General features: G+C 36.7%; 4 protein-coding genes across 5 annotated transcripts in view; 1 reads left to right on the forward strand and 3 right to left on the reverse strand.

Annotated features, from left to right (window-relative positions):
- atg5 (ATG5 autophagy related 5 homolog (S. cerevisiae)) overlaps positions 1 to 6367 on the reverse strand; it is a 63543-nt gene extending 57176 nt beyond the window's left edge. The window contains exons 1-5 of the mRNA XM_038282490.1: positions 6275 to 6367; positions 5743 to 5941; positions 3949 to 4076; positions 2104 to 2182; positions 1621 to 1783 (exon numbers count right to left, since the gene is read on the reverse strand). Of these exons, the coding sequence (XP_038138418.1) occupies positions 1621 to 1783; positions 2104 to 2182; positions 3949 to 4076; positions 5743 to 5850 (478 nt within the window). The 5' untranslated portion in view covers positions 5851 to 5941; positions 6275 to 6367. The remainder of the gene's footprint in view (positions 1 to 1620; positions 1784 to 2103; positions 2183 to 3948; positions 4077 to 5742; positions 5942 to 6274) is intronic.
- A 199-nt stretch (positions 6368 to 6566) lies between these two features.
- On the forward strand, positions 6567 to 10478 carry dctn3 (dynactin 3 (p22)). Of its 2 annotated transcripts, none has more exons than XM_038282496.1 (7): positions 6567 to 6739; positions 7870 to 7954; positions 8942 to 9028; positions 9126 to 9209; positions 9409 to 9467; positions 9541 to 9642; positions 9680 to 9785. In XM_038282496.1, exons 1-7 carry the CDS (start codon positions 6638 to 6640, stop codon positions 9770 to 9772), a joined length of 612 nt encoding a protein of 203 aa, XP_038138424.1. In that variant the 5' UTR covers positions 6567 to 6637; the 3' UTR covers positions 9773 to 9785. The 2 variants fall into 2 exon arrangements, with proteins under 2 accessions (XP_038138424.1, XP_038138425.1); XM_038282497.1 differs by lacking the exon at positions 9680 to 9785 and adding an exon at positions 9797 to 10478 and having other exon boundaries at positions 6569 to 6739; positions 9541 to 9600.
- Positions 9338 to 12851, reverse strand: LOC119781883 (phospholipase A and acyltransferase 1-like). Its single transcript, XM_038282498.1, has 5 exons — positions 12425 to 12851; positions 12177 to 12324; positions 11929 to 12061; positions 11601 to 11845; positions 9338 to 10740 (listed from the first exon to the last, which is right to left on the reverse strand). The coding sequence occupies exons 2-5, from the start codon at positions 12270 to 12272 to the stop codon at positions 10633 to 10635; spliced, it is 582 nt and encodes a 193-aa protein (XP_038138426.1). The 5' UTR covers positions 12273 to 12324; positions 12425 to 12851; the 3' UTR covers positions 9338 to 10632.
- Positions 12852 to 18701: 5850 nt separating this feature from the next.
- Positions 18702 to 20727, reverse strand: LOC119781872 (phospholipase A and acyltransferase 1-like). The gene is made up of 5 exons (XM_038282482.1): positions 20693 to 20727; positions 20256 to 20340; positions 19999 to 20131; positions 19254 to 19501; positions 18702 to 18857 (listed from the first exon to the last, which is right to left on the reverse strand). Exons 2-5 carry the CDS (start codon positions 20319 to 20321, stop codon positions 18762 to 18764), a joined length of 543 nt encoding a protein of 180 aa, XP_038138410.1. The 5' UTR covers positions 20322 to 20340; positions 20693 to 20727; the 3' UTR covers positions 18702 to 18761.
- Between the last annotated feature and the right edge of the window lie 243 nt (positions 20728 to 20970).

A 20970-nucleotide genomic window follows, 5' to 3' on the forward strand; every position in this document is an offset into this window, starting at 1 on the left:
GGAACAGGCTTTTCAGAATTTTTAAACAGAAGGTGAGCCATGTTCATTTAGTCTACAGATGTGATGCAGGAACTTTATAATTTCTTTGTTAAAATCCGTCACATTTGTTAATATTAACGTGTTTGTTCAAATGTGTTATGGGAAAAAAAAATTTAAAAAATCACACAAACTTTAACCATCCTCTTTTATTCTAAATGCTTTTGTTGTGAAAGTTTACCTTTTGTCAACTAGTGAGGGTTAAAATTAGGGATGGAACGGTTTATGAAAACCGTCCGAACCGTTCAGTTCGACTGTCTCGGTTCGATTTGTGCGCTGCTCCTTTTTCTCATAGGCGAAGAGTTTACACTCCAGAGCAGAAGGTGGCGGTACTGCGACCAAAGCCAACCACCAGTAGTAAACAAGAAGAAGAAGAAGCGAAGCAGCGTAGCCGGGTGTAGCAGAAAAAAAAACTGTTGTGGAGAATTGTGTGGGTATGGCGAGTGGGAAAGAACAGGAGTTGGAAGACGCGCCAACAGCACTTTATAGGTCTGCTGTATGGGACCACTTTGCATTTAGAGTGACCAACGATGACGGCGGAAAGAAAGTTGTGGATAAAAGTGCAACAGTGTGCAAGCATTGTGCAACACGTGTTGTACTATACAAGACATAATAGATTTTCCTAACAATCAACATATACCCAACCGAAAACCGTGATCACGAAAACCGTGAACCGAACCGTTAAATTCCCTTTAACTGCTGTCACAGTGGCCCGCTGTCGCCATGGGCTGTAGCTACCCGACAACGGCGACTAATAACAAAGAAAAGTGGAGGAGGAGTTACGTCACCAATGGGGCAAAAAGCAGTGATCATCTGTCAGAACGGTGAGTTAACTTAGTTCGCTATGAAGTCCAATATATAGCCCCCGCTGTATGTGGACTCAGTAAGCTTGTATGAGCTATGACAACAGTGCATTTTAAACAAGGCATGCACGAGGAGAAACGGGCTGGTGCATGCTCTTTGCACACACATTTTCCTTTTTATTTGAGAGGGCGGGTCTTTTAAAAAATCCTCCATAATACCTTTAAGTTATTCATCAATCAGCAGAGCATTGTGGATTACAAGATGCGCATTAACACCTCGCTGAACACTTCTAACTGCTCTTTTTAAAGGTATACTCTGCAACCGGTGTTGATTTTCCAGCGTGTCTAAAAATGCTAACTTAGCATTAGCTGCAGTCATAGTAAACATAGGGCGGCAGTTGGAGGCTGAGGACGTCAAGTTGCTCACTCTTCTTCCTCTCTGTATCTTGATTGGAAAACTTTGTTAAATATTACCTGTTTCAGCGTGATGGACAGAAAAATAACCATCTATGAACACCTTCAGATCTATTTTACTCGTCTGTAAAAACCCCCATGCAGTAAGAATAACCTAATCTTTCCCAGACATAACGAGTGTGTTCTCCAGATGATAACACACAGATAAAACCAAACAGTTTATGAAAGCAACAAACATGTAGGTGGATTAGTTGCAGAATTACAACATGTGTGGATCTGGGTGTTAAATCAGTAAATGTGGGACTGCAGAATTGAATGTCGTTTCCCTTGCAGCTGCTTTTGGTCTCAGTGTACACATGCATCTTACCATTCTGCAGGCCCATCCACAGCTGCTTGTGGTCTTTTTTCTGCATGTCATTGACGACTTGGCTCTTATGCTTGAGGGCGTCCGCCTCCTTGATGCTGGACATGAAGTGAGCCTCCACTACGGAGTTGGACGAGCAGTGCAGCAGGTCCCTGTCTGGGAAATTCTGCCAAACAGTCACACATTTCATTAAGGGCTGAATTACAATTATAGCAAAAAAAGACTAAACGCCTCCAAAATGGAGAATTCAGAGGCAGCAGTTAGTTTGTGCATGACCTAAAAATCAAACCATTTTTAGTAACTAATAACAATTTATATTGCACAAAACCCTTTTAAATAATCTTCATTATTCTGTATTAGGCATGGGTGTTGCGTTACATCTGATTTGACTGAGCTGAGAAGAAATGGCTTTAGCTTCGATGAAACTGTGGGTTTGATGCACTTCCTTTGTTTAGTATTTACACTAACAATGTGACTAACTCCTACCTTAAAGTGCACAGTGATGTTCCAGGGTAAGACTGTATTGGAGGCATGAAGATCAAACAGAACTCCTATAGGGTAGTGCCTGGAATGAGAAAAAAATGAAAACAAATCACAACAATAAAACCAGGAGAAACTCTTATTATTCGGCTAAAAACTGGAAAAGGGAACTCCAAAACCAGATTTTATTTAGTTATCTAAATGAAAGCAAACTATCTCCCCACTCTTGTACTTGTTTTACTTTTACCTCCAAATTCCTATTCACAAATAAACATATGTAGCTGTAAAAAAAAACAGAAAAAATCAGTCATTTGAATAACTTAATTGATTAAACAGATTGTTTCAGCAATATTTGTTCCTTCATGTTAGAAAATGTGGGAGCCCCCCTACTTCTAACTTGCCTAAAGGAATGAAGCGGGCTATAGCATTTACCACGCTTCTAGCTCGTAGGTTGATCTTATTTAACTGGAAAGATTCTTAACCCCCTTCACATGCCCGCTGGATTCGAGAGGTGCTTTACAACCTCAAAGTAGAGAAATTGAGGATTTCTCTTAGAGGCTCCATCAAGTTATTTCAGGCTACATGGGACCCTTTTCTTAGATATTTTGACTCTTTGAATCTTCTTGACCCTGAGGATACTTGAATGTCTAACATGATCTCTACTTATCTATCTACATTTACATCCATGTCTACCCTTTTTTTTTATTTTTTTATTCATTTATTTATTTATTGGCCTGTGGGTGGGGTGGGCGGTCAGGGTGGATTGGGGGTTGACAGAACTGTGACATTAAGATTGTATTGACACTTTGAATTTGTCCCAACAATGTCTGTCTTATGTTCAAAATGTTCAATAAACAAAGTAAAAAAAAAAAAGAATGTGGGAGAAACTGAATAATATTTTTTTAAATGCATATACCTAAAAAAAAAAAAAAAAAAAAAAAAAAAAAAACTAGGAATCACATAATTTGGCATTCAGCTGTTAGCTGTACAACAAGGCCTCCTTGTGGTCAAAGTATGCCACTGCATCCTATTTAACATTTATTTCAAAGATGTTTGGAACTTGTTCATTTCCGATACGATATGGATATTGCAGCTTTGAGAATTTGCAAATACAAATTCTGACCCAATGTGATATCAACATGAATCATATCGCCGTTTATTGCTTCTTTTACATTGTAAAATGTTAGAAAGGCTTCCCCAACTGATATGAATAAAACAAGAGTCAATTAACCAAAGCCATGAAAATAACCAACCCATGAAAATTATTAAATGAGTTACAGGAACTTTTAAAACAAGCAGAGTTTCTATCAGTGTGAAAATATGTGAGATTTTAGATGCCGGACGATAAAATCCGATATTAGTTTTTTTGGGTAATATCGAACCGATATCCAATATTAATATGGGATCAGGACATCAGTAGTAAATAAATAAACCAATCCCAGACAAATTTTTCGAAGTACGGAGTGTTTGGGAGAAAAGGATGATCAAAATTAGTCAGTGTAGTTAATAATATCATGCATTAGCAGTAATGTCTACCATCAGCTTTGTTTCAATTTTCAAGAAAAGACCATTTGGCCTGAAAAATCACCTGCTTATTTTATGGACCGGACAGACTGAGGTGATATAGTTTCCCTGCTTCAGTTTAACACCAACAACCCTGATCTGCATTACACTCACTGTCACATGACCATCGTTTACCCTTTTCCATTTCAAAACAGCCCACAGACTATCATCCCAAACCGGAGCGGTACTTACTGAAATACCCATAATCAAGTCAACACTACTTTGTAGAATAAATTAGAATAAAAGTAGAATATTTTCTGTAATGTTTCACTACAATCACTTTCATACCATTTGAGTGGCGTTCCTTCATACTCGAACCACATCTCCTCCACGTCCTCTGCCCTCATCACTTTCTGGAAGTGTTTCTTCACCTTGTCTGTGACAACAGGCAGGTAGCTCACCCTGGGTAGCAGCAGCTGATAAAAACAAATAAACAACCTTCAGAGGTGAAGCAGTATGTTGATTTAAAGGTAAAATACAATCACTGATCTACAATGGACGGTCTAGTTGGGTAAAATAAATGCCTGCGATAACGTCCTTCATTTTTTGTCTCATCCTCATTTCTTCGTTTTGCATTTAAAACTTCTACTAAGAACCTTCTATCCAAAAGTGCAAAATATTAATTCTTGCTATCTGTCCACTGGTTGTACAGGAGTGTATTAGGTTCCAATTTCACTTGAGATCTGACAGGTTATTTCAAACTTGTTCTGATGATGACAACAAATAAACAAAAAACATACCACAGGTCCCTTTACAGGAAATAGTTTTAAAGGTTAGAAATTTTAAGAAAATTAAGTTTATTCTGATGTATGCATGTATGCATGCATGAGAGTAATAAAAGTGCAGGCAATGAGTTGCAGCGTTTAATTACCTCCGTCTAGGGGGTTAACTTTTTTGGAGAGCTTGTGTATGTTTTTCTGTCTGTGTAAAAGGAGTAAGAAGTTATGGACAGATTTTAATGAAACTGATTTTTTTTATCAGAGGTCTCCCTAATTCCAAAGAACAATTCATTTAATGTTGCTGATGATCCAGATCATGATCTTGAAACAGGAATTTTCTAAAAGATTCTCTACTATTGTGAGATAGGGATATTTGGTAGAACAAGCAGTTCTCCACTAAACCAGAGGGTGGCAGCAGTGACTACTGACAGTCTAAGCAGGAGGTATTTTAGTAAAGACAAAAACCAAAAGAAAATTAATCATGGTTGGCTTGTTAGCAGGATCAATTGAAAACTTATGAACGGATTTTAAGGAAAAAATGTTTTACCAGAGATGCACCTCATGCCAATGAACAATACATTTACATTTGTTAACAATCCAGATCATCATGTGTGAGTTTTAGTTATAGGTGTAAGTCGCAATTTGGGGTAATTGTATTGGTGCTGAAATAGGAATTCCAAAAAAATTAAAAACAACCCACTAGACTTGGTTTCTGAGTTTGAAGACGTTTCGCTTCCCATCCAAGAAGTTTGAACTCAACGCTATTCCTGACATTTTTAATTGAAAAAGTTTCAATCAACGTCTTCAAACTCGGAAACCAAGTCCAGTGGATTGTTTTTAATGTTTTTTGGAATGACTATGACCTGGATGACTGAGAACCTTCACCAACTATTATGAATGAAAATGCTTCTACTGAACAAGTTATAGTTATATGATGATATTTACAGTCATTACTTTACAGATATTGATAGAATTGGTATCAGCATGGTGACCAAATAAATCCACCCTGTTATAATGCTGCTTATAATGTCCATGAGCAATGGATGCAAGGAAGTTGGTCTTTCAGTAATCACTAAGTTTGATTTATTAGGGTAAGGTAAAGTCATGAAGCTTGCTTGAAGTAACATAATGCAAAGAGATATTTTTTGCATTTGTTTAAGAAAAATAGAACAGTATAATAGGGTTTACTACAGCAATGTCATGTCATGTTATCTTTTTGTAATTAGGCAGACATTAAGCAGTGACTGGGCTCACCAGGTTTCATACATATTAAATTGATTTTCTGTTTTTATTCATTAGATTGATGGTCCACAAAGACATGAACAACACAATATGATAAACAGGAACAAACTAATCGGCTTACATAGTATGCTTCTGCCTCCCTTTCAGTCACCTCATCTGGATTCAGAGTGAAGCATGTGGGGATCCGGCCGAACCAAACATCTCTCAACACGTCCTTGTCATCTGCCATGATGCTGCTGTTGCTCTTCCCAGTAGGACATAAATGATAAATCCCCCAAAAGCAGAGAGATGGATCCCAAAATATTAATAGCTTCCTTCAGCTATAAACAGAAAATAAATCATTTTTAAGTCAAAATCACAACTGCCATTGAAGCATTGGATATATTCAACTCTCAGAGAAGTTATTACGAAGTTATAGAGGAGTAAACTCGTCTAACGGGATTCAAAACTAGCACCTATCCTGTAAAACTACCCCCGTGAACTACATTATAGACGTTAGCTTTAATGCTAGGTAAGCTAACTCAGCAGAGAGAAAATCAACAAAAATGGGCTAATGAACTAATGTGCTTCCTGTCAGGGCACTATGTGCATTTTTCTCGTAACGGATATTTATTGTGTACTAAAAAATACAGCGTTACATTATAAAACCTTACTTTTTGACGATGTTTGGGAGACAGTCTGAATGGAAAGACGGGCCTTACAATGTTGTCATCTGCTGCTGCTATAACCCGGAAATCATAATTTACAGCCAAACAGCGACGCCTAGCGGAGACTCCAATATTCCACTAAAAAACAATATATACATATATATTTATATATACATTTTTTATTTAGTTTAAGTTCACCTTAATTCGGAAATATTTTTGGTTTATTACTTAACCAGTAACTTATGTTTTGACAAAAATAATAAATAATTTCAAGAGGCGCTGTAGCATTACATCATCAACATGCGACGCCCCTTTTCATGTAGCTAGACCCAAATCTTTGGTTGCTGTTGTGATCTTTAGCTGCAAAAGATGGACCAAAAGATGGACACAGACAGCCTTGAAATGCGCCTTCAGGCGTTGGAGAGTCGATTATACGGCGAGAGGAGAAACAAAAGTGGAAAACCAGTTAAGGTCCGTCTGTATAGAGGCACAGAAACGTTAGTTTTAGAAATTGTTAGCTTAGCATAACAAACGATGATACGTTTTCTGAGTAGGAGTATACGCCCTTTTAGAAAATCATCATTTTTGATTATTCGGTATCAGAAAATATGGCATATAAAGCTAGACCTGGGACCATAAGTAAGGCAATGTATATAATTTTGATATTGCAATTATTTAATGTTGCTTTTTATCGGCAGTTAACATTCAAATTAAGCTAACTGTTGACTTTTGCCAGAGGGTTTACCAATCTCGTGATGTGAAAACATTTTTTATTAACTCGCAGTCATTCAGGTTTGCTGTTTTATCTGGAGAATATTAAACTAGGAGGACGTTGTAACAACAGAGCTGCTTATTCTTGGTTTTGCTTTTATTAATTCATTGATGTTTGTAACTTCTGACAATCGTTCTCATTCAATTAATACTCCCAAGTTAAAGGTGAAGGCCATAAATCTCCCTTTTATCCTGAAATGTTTAGCACGGAATGATGCATGAAATAGACACTGATTTAAAATGCATTTCGTCCGTTGTAGTGTAACTTAACTTGTTTTCTGTTCACACTGGGCATAGCATATGTTAAGGACAGGCTCTGTGTCTGCACCTTGAAGCTCTATCTCTCTGGTTCTTTTCCCTGAAAAGAGATCACTCGGGACAAACTCTTTAAATAACACTTTATAACTTATATTTATTAAGTAACCATGAGACATGACAACATATTCTGATAGAAATTGTAATCTTAGTTCAGAGAAGTTGCTTTTACAGAAGTTTACAGAATGTGAGCTGTTCACCTCTTAGGAAGCGGCTCCGATTAATAGTTAAAAAGGCATTTTATACATCTCCAGTCTGCCACATCATCTTATTTTACATCACACACGTTAGCAGATGAGTAGACATCCATGGCTGTATACCCAAACAGAGGAGCTGTCTTAATTAGATTAAAACATTAGTTCTGACATGCAACAGGCAGCCAATAACAAGGTGTAATAAACTCGCTCATCTTCAATGATAATTATCCAAACACATAACTATAAGAAATAAAAATGCTTTCTTTTATATTTTCTGTCTATGACTTTATTCATAAATGCGTTTGCTTTTCCCTGCAGTGTGCTGAATCTTTGGCCAGAATTCAAGCTGGTTTGACCAACACAGCTAACAAGAGAGAGAGAGTAAAGATCCTCCACAAGAAGAGTGAGTCTCTTTAGTTTGACTCATCGGTGATTGATTTTACATCGCATTAGATGATTACTCAGGCTTTTAATATTATGTTATTTACCACCACTGAATGAGTATAAAAGATATAAATGTCCTGATTATTTCCTGTCCCATTCTCTAAGTGTTGTTTTTTTTTTTAGTTTTGCCATCAATCCATCCATCCATTCATTGGTTAAAAACAACTGAAACATTTTAAGTTGCTTAAGTCTAAGGGCATACACTCTGCGTTTTTTTTTCAATCGTTGACGCAGCTACAGCTCACACTGTACCACGGAACCGCAGGGTTTCGTGGTACAGTGTGAGTTTACAGCTCATGATGTATGTGTGGCCCAACGCTCTGGTGCGATCTACCTGCTCACACTGTACGACTGAAAACCACGTCGGACTCAGCTCCGCAGTGAGATGGCGCTACTCAGACTCGTCTATCCAGAAGCCAAACCAGTAGAAGAGGAATATGGAGCTCACTAGAGTGAAACACGCTGCCTTGGCAATTTGTGCAATGTTTTGCTGCAAAGACATGGCTGAGCAAACGTGGCTACTGTAATGCCGTCTGTCAATTTTACAGAAAGAACTCCATTTCACTCGCACCCCGGCCATGATTCTGTGTTTTCATCTGAGAGGAAGAAGAAAAAGAAGAGTCTTTGTTTGCACATGCCCACTGTGGGATTTGTCAACAACGGTCGACTGAGTTTCAAACATGTTTGATTTTCTCCCGACCTCACGATTCCTGATCGGGAGGTGGTTGTGAAAGGCTGATCGCCCCTCGTTAGCCCCTCTACACTACATGACGCACGATCAGGCTAAAAGTCGCTTTTACAATTCTCACACGATTGGAAAGTCGCCCAGAACATGGCAAAAAAATCGCAGATTAAACCCAGGTTTAGGCTTTGTATTTATGATTTCTGTCATTAAAGATGCTGCACTTGCATTCTGTAAAGTCTTCTCTCTGATTGTGTTGTGCAGTTGAGGACCTGATGAAGTACCTGGACCCCCAGTTTACTGACCACATCACTCTGCCTGATGCCATGAAACTAGAGTTCATCCTTGCAGGTGTGAGCTACAAGAATATTGTAGAAATAAGACTTTTTGTGTCTCTAATGCTTCATTGATGTGTATTTCACTTCATTTATTGTGTGTCATTGCACAGAGGAAGACTCCTTGCTCTCGGAAGCTGCTTTGTTGGAGCAAGTTAACAGTTTGCAGCCACTGTTGGACAGCACCCACATTAGAGGTTAGAAATGTGCAAATTAAGCTTTATTATTGTATTTTTTTTATTTATCATCTGCCTGCTGAGAACAGAAGTAGACGATAACCTTATCAGTTGTGTTTTAGTTTGATATGTGAATTGTAAGCCTCTCATTCTGATTAGAAGTGCTAATGTTCTCTCCAAAGCCTCTGTCAGCTGTCTTTTTTTCCCCCCGCGTCTACAGATGTACCTGAACATGCGACAAAGCTGCAGCGTCTTTCACAGATCCACATCAAGCAACAGGCAGGTTCTGCTCTGGATCGTACTATCTGCGTTGTTCTTGGCGTAGTTAACAAATGTGTTCTTTTCTTTTCAGGACCAAACTGAAGCTCAGTCGCTGGAAGTTAAGAAGCTTTTTGAGGAATACAACAAAATGGTACCGAACCTTTCAGTAAAAGAAAAAAAAAGACAAAAAAAATAAAATTTTTCAAATTCATTTCATAGTGCACCATTGGAAGGGTGGAAAAGCCAGAATTAGAGCAAATTCATATAAAAATAACCTAGATTGGAAAAGCTGTTTCCCTTTTTTTAAAATGGATTCATGTTAAGGTAGATTGATTTCTCTTTGTTAGATGTTCCTGCTGTCCAAGCAGTTCACCCAGTGGGATGAGACCCTGAGGAAGGCGGAGGAGGCCAAAGGAATCCGACCGGTGGAGTAGTTGCTCTGAACAAAGCCGGACAGATGACGACAGCGATGATGAAGAACCCTGCACTATGAAAGGAGCTCCTGAACAGACATGTTACATTATGTAGCTTATTCCATCCCAGTTATTCAGAAGGAAAATACTCAAAATCAACATCATTTCAACACATTTCTTAGCTTCTTTCTTACCTTTTAGCTCTTAATCGATTTACAGGCCAAGAAACCGTTTTTCCTTTAAAACAGCAACATAGTCATGTTGCCTAAACACAGTTAGTGACTGTTTATTACTTCTAATGCAAAGTTGTGTACTGATAAAATAAAACAACTGGTCTGAGGCTTGTTAGGAATAGTTTAGTCCTTTTATACAGCCCGCAGCGCTAACAACTTTGAATGGCTGCTATTATGCTTTATTGACAGTAGTGCTATTGTAGCTCTTTATTTTAACTTCAACCATTTTCCATCCCTCCAATCCTTTTGTAAAAATCACAGAAACACCTTTTTTTCCCCTTGGATCTCTTAATAAGTAAAACTTTAAATATTGTTTTATTTTAAATGTTGGTGTATAACTTGTCCCAAAGCTTGAAGGTAATCATTAAAGTAATAACTATTACTGTCCTTTTCATTTATGAGTCTGAAACTTGTGACCAAATGAAGACTTGGTTTTCTTCAATGCTGTTGCTTTTTAAGAGTTTTCTTCCAGTGCGAAGTGTCCGGGTCGACATCTTTGAAAGTCTGTAAAAATGGAGCGTAATCAGAAGAATCCTCTCAGTTGTGATGCGAGGGGCATTTGGATTTGTTCCTCAGGTACTCCCGTAAATGCTTCTTGTCAAATTTATCGCTGCCTAACATGAGACCCTCACCAGTCATGTTGAACTGAAAATAGAGGAAAAGCTGTCAGGAACATTTAGGTAATTAGAATATGATTTAGGAGATAAATAGAGCAAAAATGAAAGAAATTATTTAGTGGTTATACAGAGAAGCTACAATTCTTAAGCTTTTTTAAATTTTAATTAAAGCAATATGGAAAAAGAATCTATGGAATTTGTCTACATGTGAATTTTGATTTATAAACATCTTCCTCAACATAATCATGAACGTTAAAATGCTGTGAAAAACCAAAAATAGCTGCTTATAACAATGTAACAATATATTGATGCTACTTTGACAGGACCTTATTTTGTCATAAGCATCACACTCAGTTTACAAAGACCCCAATCTTTACATTGATTGCCACAGAAAACCCAGCAGAACATGCAATTTTTATTTTAATAATCTAAATTAAAAAGTTGCTTAGAAAATAAAATTCAAATTTTAATTAATCAGACAGTTTTATCTAAATTTATCTGAATGAGAAACCTACCACTAGTCAATTACTGATTTAAAGTGTTGGTATTCATGGTAGTTTTTGTAGCATTTCTTGAGGAATTTAATTTCCTTCTTTATATAATGAGTCGATCAAATTCCTTATACGTTAAAAATCTCACGTAACCAACAGATCACTTAAAAATAATGACTTAAAAGAAAAAGACTTGATTGAATTTAGAGGATAAAACATTTTCTCTTTAGCATATGTTGTTAATTGTGGTGAATCGAGTCTAAATTGGCAGTTAGGAGGTATTTTATTAATAAGACAATCTGTTTAAATATTTCTATGAAAGATCTGAGGCGTTATTCTCTTTTTGTATCTCTAAACAATAGCCTGTTCTTGAGTTCAAACTAAATGAGCCACATACCTGCACTGCTACCCTCACTCCATAGCGGACGTAGGTGGCAATGTGCTCACAGTTGTTATGAAGGATGCCATAAATCCTGCAGTTCTGATACGTCTCAATGATGCGTTTAATTATTTCCTTATCATCTCCTTTACCGTAAGTCTCTCCTGTTAGGGGGTCTGTATAGTCATCCAGGTAATTGTTCACTTCTGGCTCCTCGTGCATAAGTAGTTTAGAAAATCTGCACGATTTACCATGATATTTCTCTGTGAACAAATAACAGAAAAGAAAAAAAGCTGTTTATTAATCTAATCTATAATTCCCTATAATGTTCTCGAAACATACTTACTTGCTTGTTCATAGATTTCCTCCCCGGCGTTTTTCCCACAAATATTTACATCTCCAACGTAGACGGCGAAGTGTTTGTATCGAATTCCAACTTTACACCTCGTTTTATAAGAAATTATGTCTCCAAATTGGAACTGTAGGTGGAAGAACATATGTAGCACATTTAGAATAAACAGAAATTGATAAAACTATCTGTAATTAAAACATTTTAGATACCTTTGTAAAGTTAAATAATAATAAGGAACTTACTCTACTCATCTCCAGTGTTGTGATCATCAGCAGAAGGATCACATCCACCAGGGTAGCTTCCTTAGGCTTTAAGCAGTCATGGTCTGAGGTGAACATGTCAGACTGGTGAAATAATTTGTTTTAAATGAAAGTTTTCAAAAAGCCATCTCTGTAATTAAAAAAAATGTTATTATTTAACACAGATTATATTAAAGTGATTGCGATATTTTAGCAGTAAACAGGAGATCAGTCATTATTTCAGGTCTTACCTTCATTTGAAACACTTGGAGTTTACTGAATGGAAGGAAACCACTTCCTTATATACAATTTGGAACAATTCTTCTGAGTAGTCGTGACCGTGTGTGCAGTTCTGTATGTTACGAATCCACAATAGGATATCTCCTATCAGTGTTTATGTTTGCTGCTTGTTATCTAAGCTCTGAACAGACTCTCTCATCCGTACAGTTTCTCTTACCAGCTGTTCTGTCTGTTCACAACCAGCATTCGTCACCTGCAAGATAAGCTTTATTAGAGTAAATTCAGTAAAAGCGAGCACATGGCATGTATCTGTCACTCTTTGTTTCGTTTAGGTAGAATGAAACGTAACATAATTAATTTTTTTTGTGATATTACAGATCAGGCATTATTGTGTCTGCTGACAAAGGGAAACTAAAACTTAGAGATTCATTAAAGTCCTTTAAGGTTAGTGAAGCATCAAGGTTGCTTTGATCCTCTTTCCTCTAAGTACAGTTGAATTTACAATAATCTGACTTGACTCAGTTAAAATCATCAATTAAGACAAAAATAAAAAAACTAATCATGTTTAGGGAATTTAATTTTCTCCTTCTAGGCAAGGCAAGGCAAATTTATTTGTATAGCACAATTCAGTACAAAGACAATGCAAAGTGCTTTACATGATTAAAATACAGGAAGATAAAACAGAATCAAAGCAAGTAGGGAAAAAAATAAAAAATGCAGAAACAAAAAAGAATATTAAAAACAGTTGGACTAAAAAATAAATGTTTTAGTTTAACTTTTTAACTAGAACAGTCGAAAGCAGTCCTAAACAAATGTGTTTTTAGTCTTGATTTAAATTAACTCAGGCTTTCTGCACTTTTACAGTTTTCTGGAAGTTTGTTCCAGATAAGTGGAGCATAGGAACTAAATGCTGCTTCTACATGTTTAGTTCTGGTTCTAGGTACGCAGAGCAGGCTGGAGTCAGAAGTCCTGAGTGGTCTGGAGGGTTGATACACTGATAGCAAGTCTGTGATGTATTTAGGGGCTAAGCCATGCAGGGATTCATAAACCAACAGAAGTATTTTAAAGTCTATTCTCTGAGATACAGGGAGCCAGTGTAAGGACTTTATAACTGGGGTGACTACAGACTAAAGTAATGAGTTATGCACAGTTATTGTTTGGAAACAATATTTTAATAGACATATCAATCAAAAATCTATCCATGTTCCATCACGCTTGCTGGTGCCTAGAGGCAGGGTACAACCTGGACAGGTCGCCAGTCCATCGCAGGGCAACACAGAGACAAACAACCATTCACGCACACACTCACACCTAAGGAGTCAATCAAAAATATTTTTAATGAAAAAATAAATATGTTATTATGCAACTTTGCATAATTTACTATGAAAAAGAAATAATAAACCTTCAAAGCTTTATCAAAAATGTTCATTACACACCCTGCTTGAATGGTGTTCAGAGCTCATTTCTATGAAGCTTTATTACACCTCATTTATGCATGCTGTGACTGTAAATATAAATCATGTCAATTTTCACAGCTATCTGCTCCAGCTGCTTGTAGATAGTGCCTGTTAAATATATTAACTCTTGTTTTGTCAAGTTAGAACTAAATTAGTAAGTTATGATTTATCTTTCTGCAAGAGACACGAAGAAGTGCATGAGAGGAAAGAAAGGGACATATGGTTTTTAAAACCTCATCTTTAATGCATCTTAATCCATCCTCCTCCTTGTAATAGCTATGTATTTTAATCTCAGATACATTACATTGACATTTGTATAAAGTAAAATGTGTGAACAAATAGCTTCTAAAGTTTTTGATTTTTTTCATGTAATTTATTTTTAAAACCAAGAACAGTTTTCCTAAATTAAGATTTCTTTATGCAATTTCATAAAATGTCGAAAAATTATAGATTACTGAATGAAATTTTCTATGAAGCACTGTGCATCCTGATGCTGTAGTTCTATAGAACTGGTTTTGCTTCGTTCAGTTTTTCAACCATTTTGTCACATTTATGTTCCGTGCTTTAAAATTTCTTTTTTGAAAGTCATTATGTGAAATTTAAGGTAAAAATGTGATAAGTACTATGAAACAAAACCAAAGAGCTTGAGTTAATGTACAAACATCATTCACTGGTTTCAAATATACGTTTTTCTTCCAAGAAAGCTCTCAAGAATCTTACCTTTAGTAAATTGCAGATACCTGTTGAGGAAGGAAGAAAGCTTAAATACACCCAAGCAGTCCTTCCACTGTTTCCCAGCCTGTAAAATGAGATGAACTAGTTAGCTTTTTAATTGGAAAATCAACTCTAAGTTCGAGAAGGGTTAGTGTCCAGATGTTTTTTTTTTTAGGTTCCTTATTCTATTTTGTAAATATTACTTTATTTCTGTTGCTATGTGGAGGTCATCCTCATTTCTGCTGCTGTACTGTAAGACTTTTCTTGTACACATAAAAATGGTTCTATCCCTTTTAGAGCCACGGTCAAACTTTATATGTATATTTGCATATATTTTTCCATACTTATCTGCTGGAGACAGATAATTGTAGGTGTGAGCTTGTTTTAAACTGCTTGTAAAAGCTTTTTATATACGTTAACTAATGACCTATAAAACTGAATTTAATGTTCTGGGTTTGTTTTAGATAAACAATCTCTCTTTTTTTAAATCTAAGTGTATTAAAATCTGATAGTTTAGATTTGGTTCTTTAATTTCAAGCTATTTAGTCATAATCTGTAGATGTCTTGATTTCTATTTTTTAAGTGTGATGTTTCTCATTTTTAACTGTTGCTTAATCTATTTGATTCCTTATATTTAGTGTTTTAGTGTTTTGTGGGGGTCGTTAAAGGGAAATACATGAGGTAATATGTTGCCCTGTAAAGGGGTTTGGGTTGCGATGATAACGACCCCCCTTTCAAAGACATAGCAGGTATGGGGCATTGCAGGCGAACAAAGAAGCCAAACTACCCCCATTTCAAAGGGGTGGACCCGTTCGTCCGTTTCAATTTGTATGTTTTCTAAGCAAAAACAAGTCTTTGTTGGGCTACTGTATAAAGCCTCCACGTTGTTTCTGACATTTTGAATTGAAAAAGCTTCCTGGATGGAAGTCCAGTTCACCAGAATCCAGGACTAGATTGCGGGGGACAGCGGCCTCAGCAGAGACTCCCAGACTTCCCTCTCTGCAGACATCTCCTCAAGGCTAGGCTTAAAACTTTCCTTTTTGATAAAGCTAATAGTTAGAGTGGCTCAGGTTATCCTGAGCTATCTCTGTAGTTATGCTGCTATAGGCTTAGGCTTCTGGAGGACATAGGGACACCTATTTTATCCTTCTGCTTCATTCTCTCTCTATTTTCCCACTTTGCAGAATCTGTTAGTTTAATCACTAACTTTATGCTCTCTCTGCTTTTTCTCAAAGTACCTTCGCCTGATCTATTCCTGTTTTGCTGTGACTCCATCCTGGAGAGAAATATGAGCTGTGCTGCTGCCATCAACACCTTTGTTTATAGATGTTGGCGATCTGCCTGTTTTTCCAGTGTCGTCCTGTTTCTCTGACTGTGACTGGCTGGATGTGCTCTCTTCATCCTCTGACATGGGAGTTGGCTCAGAGCTCTTCTGCCTGGCTGTGTGTTTTCGGGATGGGGCCGCGTTTTATAGCTGCTTTTTATATCTCTGCTTGAACCCCAGTCGGCCTTGGCAGATGGCCGCTCACACTGAGCCTGGTTCTGCTGGAGGTTTCTTCCTGTTAAAAGGGAGTTTTTCCTCTCCACTGTCGCTACAAGCATGCTTAGTGAGGGGATTTTTCATAAATGCATTATGTGTTTTAGCAGTGTAAATTAACATTTTACTGCTTCTTGCTTTTTGTGATGCTTGTATTTGATGGACTTTATTGAATTATGTGACCCCTGAAACATGTTGGATGTGGTTTGCTGTTAGTAGTGAGCTATATCCAAACATGTTAATGGATAGTTGTGTGGAAGGAAAAAAGCTATGTGGACCCCAGCACCTTGTTCTTCAAAAACATTTCCTGTGTGATTGAACATTTATGGAGTACTCTCAAGAAGAAGGTGAGAGATGCCAGAATTAACATACCAAATGCCTTAAGGTTGCTTTTGAAGCCACCTGGGTTTACCTAACAGCGTAGCATCCAACAGGTTAATTTATGCTACACCACAATAATAAAGAAATTCTTGCTTAAATAGATCTATTAAATATTAAGTTTATACCCTGAACATTCTTTCCTATATATTCAATGCAATTTAGAGTGTCGGGTAGCTTAGTGCTCAAACTTTACATGAATCTTACTTTTTCAGTTGAGTAGTAATATAAGTTTTTTAATCATTAATTTAACTACAGTAATTGCTGTGGTTAAAAAAAAGACGATTTTAAAGCAGCTGTCCGATAGTCGGACTACATTTTATTTTGCATCCCTTAAATAGGGTAGGAGGGCCACTTCTATTGAACTAGCTGGTGAGAAAGGCCACTTCTGTCCTGCGTTGCGCTCTGGACTCGGTGGAGGATGTAGCCGAGAGGAGGGTGTTGTCCAAGCTTACATCATGGACAGCACCTTTTACCGTCTGCACCAGACTGTGGAGGAGATGAGCAGCTCATTTAATAACAGACTTATATACCTCGTGTGTAAAAAGGAGCGCTACCACAGGTCATTCATCCCCGCTGCCATCAGACTTTACAATGCCACTGCACTATAATCTAATAATAATAATAATAATACATTTTATTTAACAGCGCCTTTCTTGACACTCAAGGTCACTTTACAAATAATACAAAAAATAAATAAAAAGAGATGAAAATACAAAATACAGATACAGGAACATAAAAAACAAAAAAAAACAAAAAAACAATCATGGATAGGGAAAAGAGCAGTATATTCACAGATAAGCGAGCTGGAACAGATGGGTTTTGAGTCTGGCTTTGAATAAGGGGAGAGAGTCAATACTGCGGAGGTCGGGAGGAAGTGAGTTCCAGAGCTGGGGAGCAGAGCGGCTGAAGGCTCTGCTCCCCATGGTGACAAGTCGAGCTGGGGGTACAGTGAGGTGGATGGAGGAGGAGGATCTAAGGGAGCGGGAGGTGGTGGCAATGTGAAGGAGGTCTGACAGATATGAAGGAGCAAGGTTATGGATGGCTTTGAAAGTATAGAGAAGGATTTTGAATTGAATTCTGAATTGAACTGGGAGCCAATGGAGTTGGTAAAGAACAGGGGAAATATGATGGAAGGAGGGGGTTCTGGTGATGACACGAGCAGCTGAGTTCTGAAGAAGTTGAAGTTTATGGAGAGATTTATGAGGGAGGCCAAAAAGAAGAGAATTGCAATAAACAATACGAATCAATACAATCTAGTATAATAACACTGCAATAACTTATACTATTCATCTATTTAACAATCCAGAAAGTGCACTTTACCTGCCACCACTTTACTGTAAGTAAGATACTGTATATATATAAGTCACCTTAAATGTCTTCTTTATTTTTACCATCCACTCTTTGGATACACTGTATATACTTCATGTACCTTTTCCTTCTTTGTGCAACTCCTGTTTTTTTAAATAAAAGTGTTTATAAGAGTTTTCAGTCTAGTCCTGTTTCTCTGTGACTGGCTGGATGTGCTCTCTTCGTCCTCTGACGTGGGAGCTGGCTCGAAGCTCGTATGCCTGGCTGTGTGTTTCCCGAACGGGGCTGCCAGTGGAGCTGGTTGACTAGTTTCTTTGTTTATCTGCTTCGTTCTGGATGTCTGCTTCTGTCTCCTTGAACCCCAGTCGGCCTCGGCAGATGGCCACTCACACTGAGTCTGGTTCTGCTGGAGGTTTCTTCCTGTTACAAGGGAGTTTTTTCTCTCCACTGTCGCTAAAAGCATGTTTGGTGTGAGGGATTGCCTTGGAGTCAATGCAATCAACTGGTTTTCCTTAGATAGAAAACTTTGAATCAATTTTACTGTAGAGATCTGATTGAATTGTCTCTGTAAAGTGGCTTGAGATGACATGTGTGGTGAATTGACGCTATATAAATAAAATTAATTTAATTGAATAGCTAATGTCACAACTGAATTTCTCCATTGTGAGATTAACTAAGTTCTATTGTATTCAATTCTATTTTTCTATTTATTTTCTTAGCTCTGATTTCTGACTGATGATGAGAACAAATATGTTAATTTAAAATACTGTAAATAACAAAAATGTCTGTACTGCTGGCTGGTACCACAATGGCACTTCAATGTAAAATAGATTTTGCATACTGAATTTTGTTATCAACTGCACACCTTTATGGACAATAAAACAACAGAAATTGCTTTGCATATTTATTTGACATGACATTGAGAGAACATAAACAAAATGTTAAGACACTTTAATCAGAGCGTAATTGTTTTTTCAAGTGTCTGACCAAAGCTCTCTTATTGATCGCTGGGTTGTTCAAACAGAATCTTTCACCAGTCCGGTTAAACTGTAAAAAAAAACAAAAAAAACAAAAACATTGCACAAAGTCGTTAGAGGCAATACATAAAAGGAAAAACAAAAAGTTTTTATTCACATAAAAGCTAAGAGTAACCAAAGAACAAAGAAGAAAAAGAGTATATGCATTAAACATTAAAATAAGTGACGGATTTAGACTTTTTTCCCCTTTGTTTCTATTTTCGTTTAGTGTTTAAAACCTGCAGCTGTGCAGTATGACCTTCACCAGGACTAGCTGTTTTAATCACAGGCTGCAGCCCTACGTAGGAGATTTGAGGTCAACAGAGCTCCATGATTCGCTTCACTGTTGATGTTTTTAAGAGAGTAAACCATCTTCAACAGTTTTATAAAAAAAAATTTTTTCACAAACCTTTAATGAGACACTTACCTGCACTGCTATCCCATATCCATAACGGATATACGTAGCAAGGTGCTCACAGTTGTTGGACAATAACCTATATCTTTTGCACTTATGGCTTGTTTCTAAGATCCGTTGCCTAATTTCTTCATCAGTTCCTCTTTGAAATGTTACTTTTGTGATAGGGTCTGTGTAACCGTCCAGGTAATTGTCCACTTTTGGATCTTCATCGTAATTTAGCTCAGAAAAAAGACATTTTGGAGAAATACAATTCTTCACTGTAAAAAAGAAGAGAAATAAGACAAAATCAAGGATTGCGACACAAAATAGTTTTCAGTATACTTTAGTGTTATAACTATGTAAGCTGAATATTTGTTGTTCTGTTTTTCTGTCAGTCTCTCTTATTTCACCTTTAAGCTTGTTTTTTGTTATATGTATAAATACCAAGTTAGAGGCAGGAAGAATCTATTAGTTTCTTCCTATTTTTATATTAATACTTTCTGTCCGAGCATGTCCTCTTGATTATAGTATTCTATCATGATAATTTCTTGCACCTTCATGCATTTTTATTCCTGTTATGCTACATATGCCTGCCTTTAAGCTTTATTTCCCAACTTTAAGGTGTATATACCGTGACAGTCTTGTGTGTGAATGATGCAACAACTTTAAAGACAACTTTTAAAGTGATTGTAGTGATTTGATACGTCTCACAAAATTATAGTGCTCTAGCTTTTTTTTCTTATTTTAATTTAGATTTGTTGTGTATTGTACTTACCATGCCCAAAAATGTCCTGAGTCTTAGTTTTGGGAAGTCCATGCTTTATTCCTTTCCCCACATAAACAGCAAAATGCTTGTACTTGACAAAATTAACGCTCCTTTCAAATGAAATGATATCTCCAAATTTAAACTGTGAATGGAAGAATAGAAAACATATAAACCAACTTTAAGTAACAGTCTGATCAAACTGCTGTAAAATTCACGCAAAAACACAAGTTAAAAATGAAGGTCAAATAAATTTGCCAGCATCTTACTCCATTGGTTTCCAGAAATGTGACGGCCAAAAAGAGGATTACAGCTGTCGGGATCAGGCTCCTCATTATACCAGAAAATGAATGACTGAAAATCAACAATACAAACAAATTTATATATATTAAAAATACAAATAAGAGAAGTAAAGTCACAAATCTAGATCTAGTTTTAAGAAGGAATAAAGGCAGGAGTGTAGATTTGCTTAAAAAAAAAAAAGGCAAATCCAGAAAACTGCACAAAAAATCCTATTTAGTCTCCTATTATTTTTTAACTTCATTGCTATTTTCAGCATTTGTTGATTTTTTTTAAAGCAATATTCTAAGCTTAACAGGTTTCAACACTTTCTATAAGATATTAAGCTATTTGATAGCTTTGTTAACAACCTATAGTTAGTAATGAGGTATACAGATGTGTAATTAAAGAGTTACACTGTACTCACCTCCCTTGCTGAATGACAGAATGAAATGCTGAAGAAGTTTGGGACATGGCTTTATATACCAAACAGTAGACACTAGACAGATAAGTCAGCAGTCTGACTAAGACAATATCAAACAAAAGATATATTTAGAACACTTTGTTTTTATGTTTTGTCTTTTCCATAGTTTCTAGGTAGGGCTCACAGTTTTAGTTTTGTTTATTTATGTTTTGTTTTATGAGATACTGTCTTGTCCCATGATAACTTCTAAATTACAATGCAGAATTTATTTTTTTGGATAG

The sequence above is a fragment of the Cyprinodon tularosa genome, unplaced genomic scaffold (genome assembly GCF_016077235.1).
Source record: "Cyprinodon tularosa strain WSP-4 unplaced genomic scaffold, ASM1607723v1 ctg184, whole genome shotgun sequence".
NCBI lineage: Eukaryota > Metazoa > Chordata > Actinopteri > Cyprinodontiformes > Cyprinodontidae > Cyprinodon > Cyprinodon tularosa.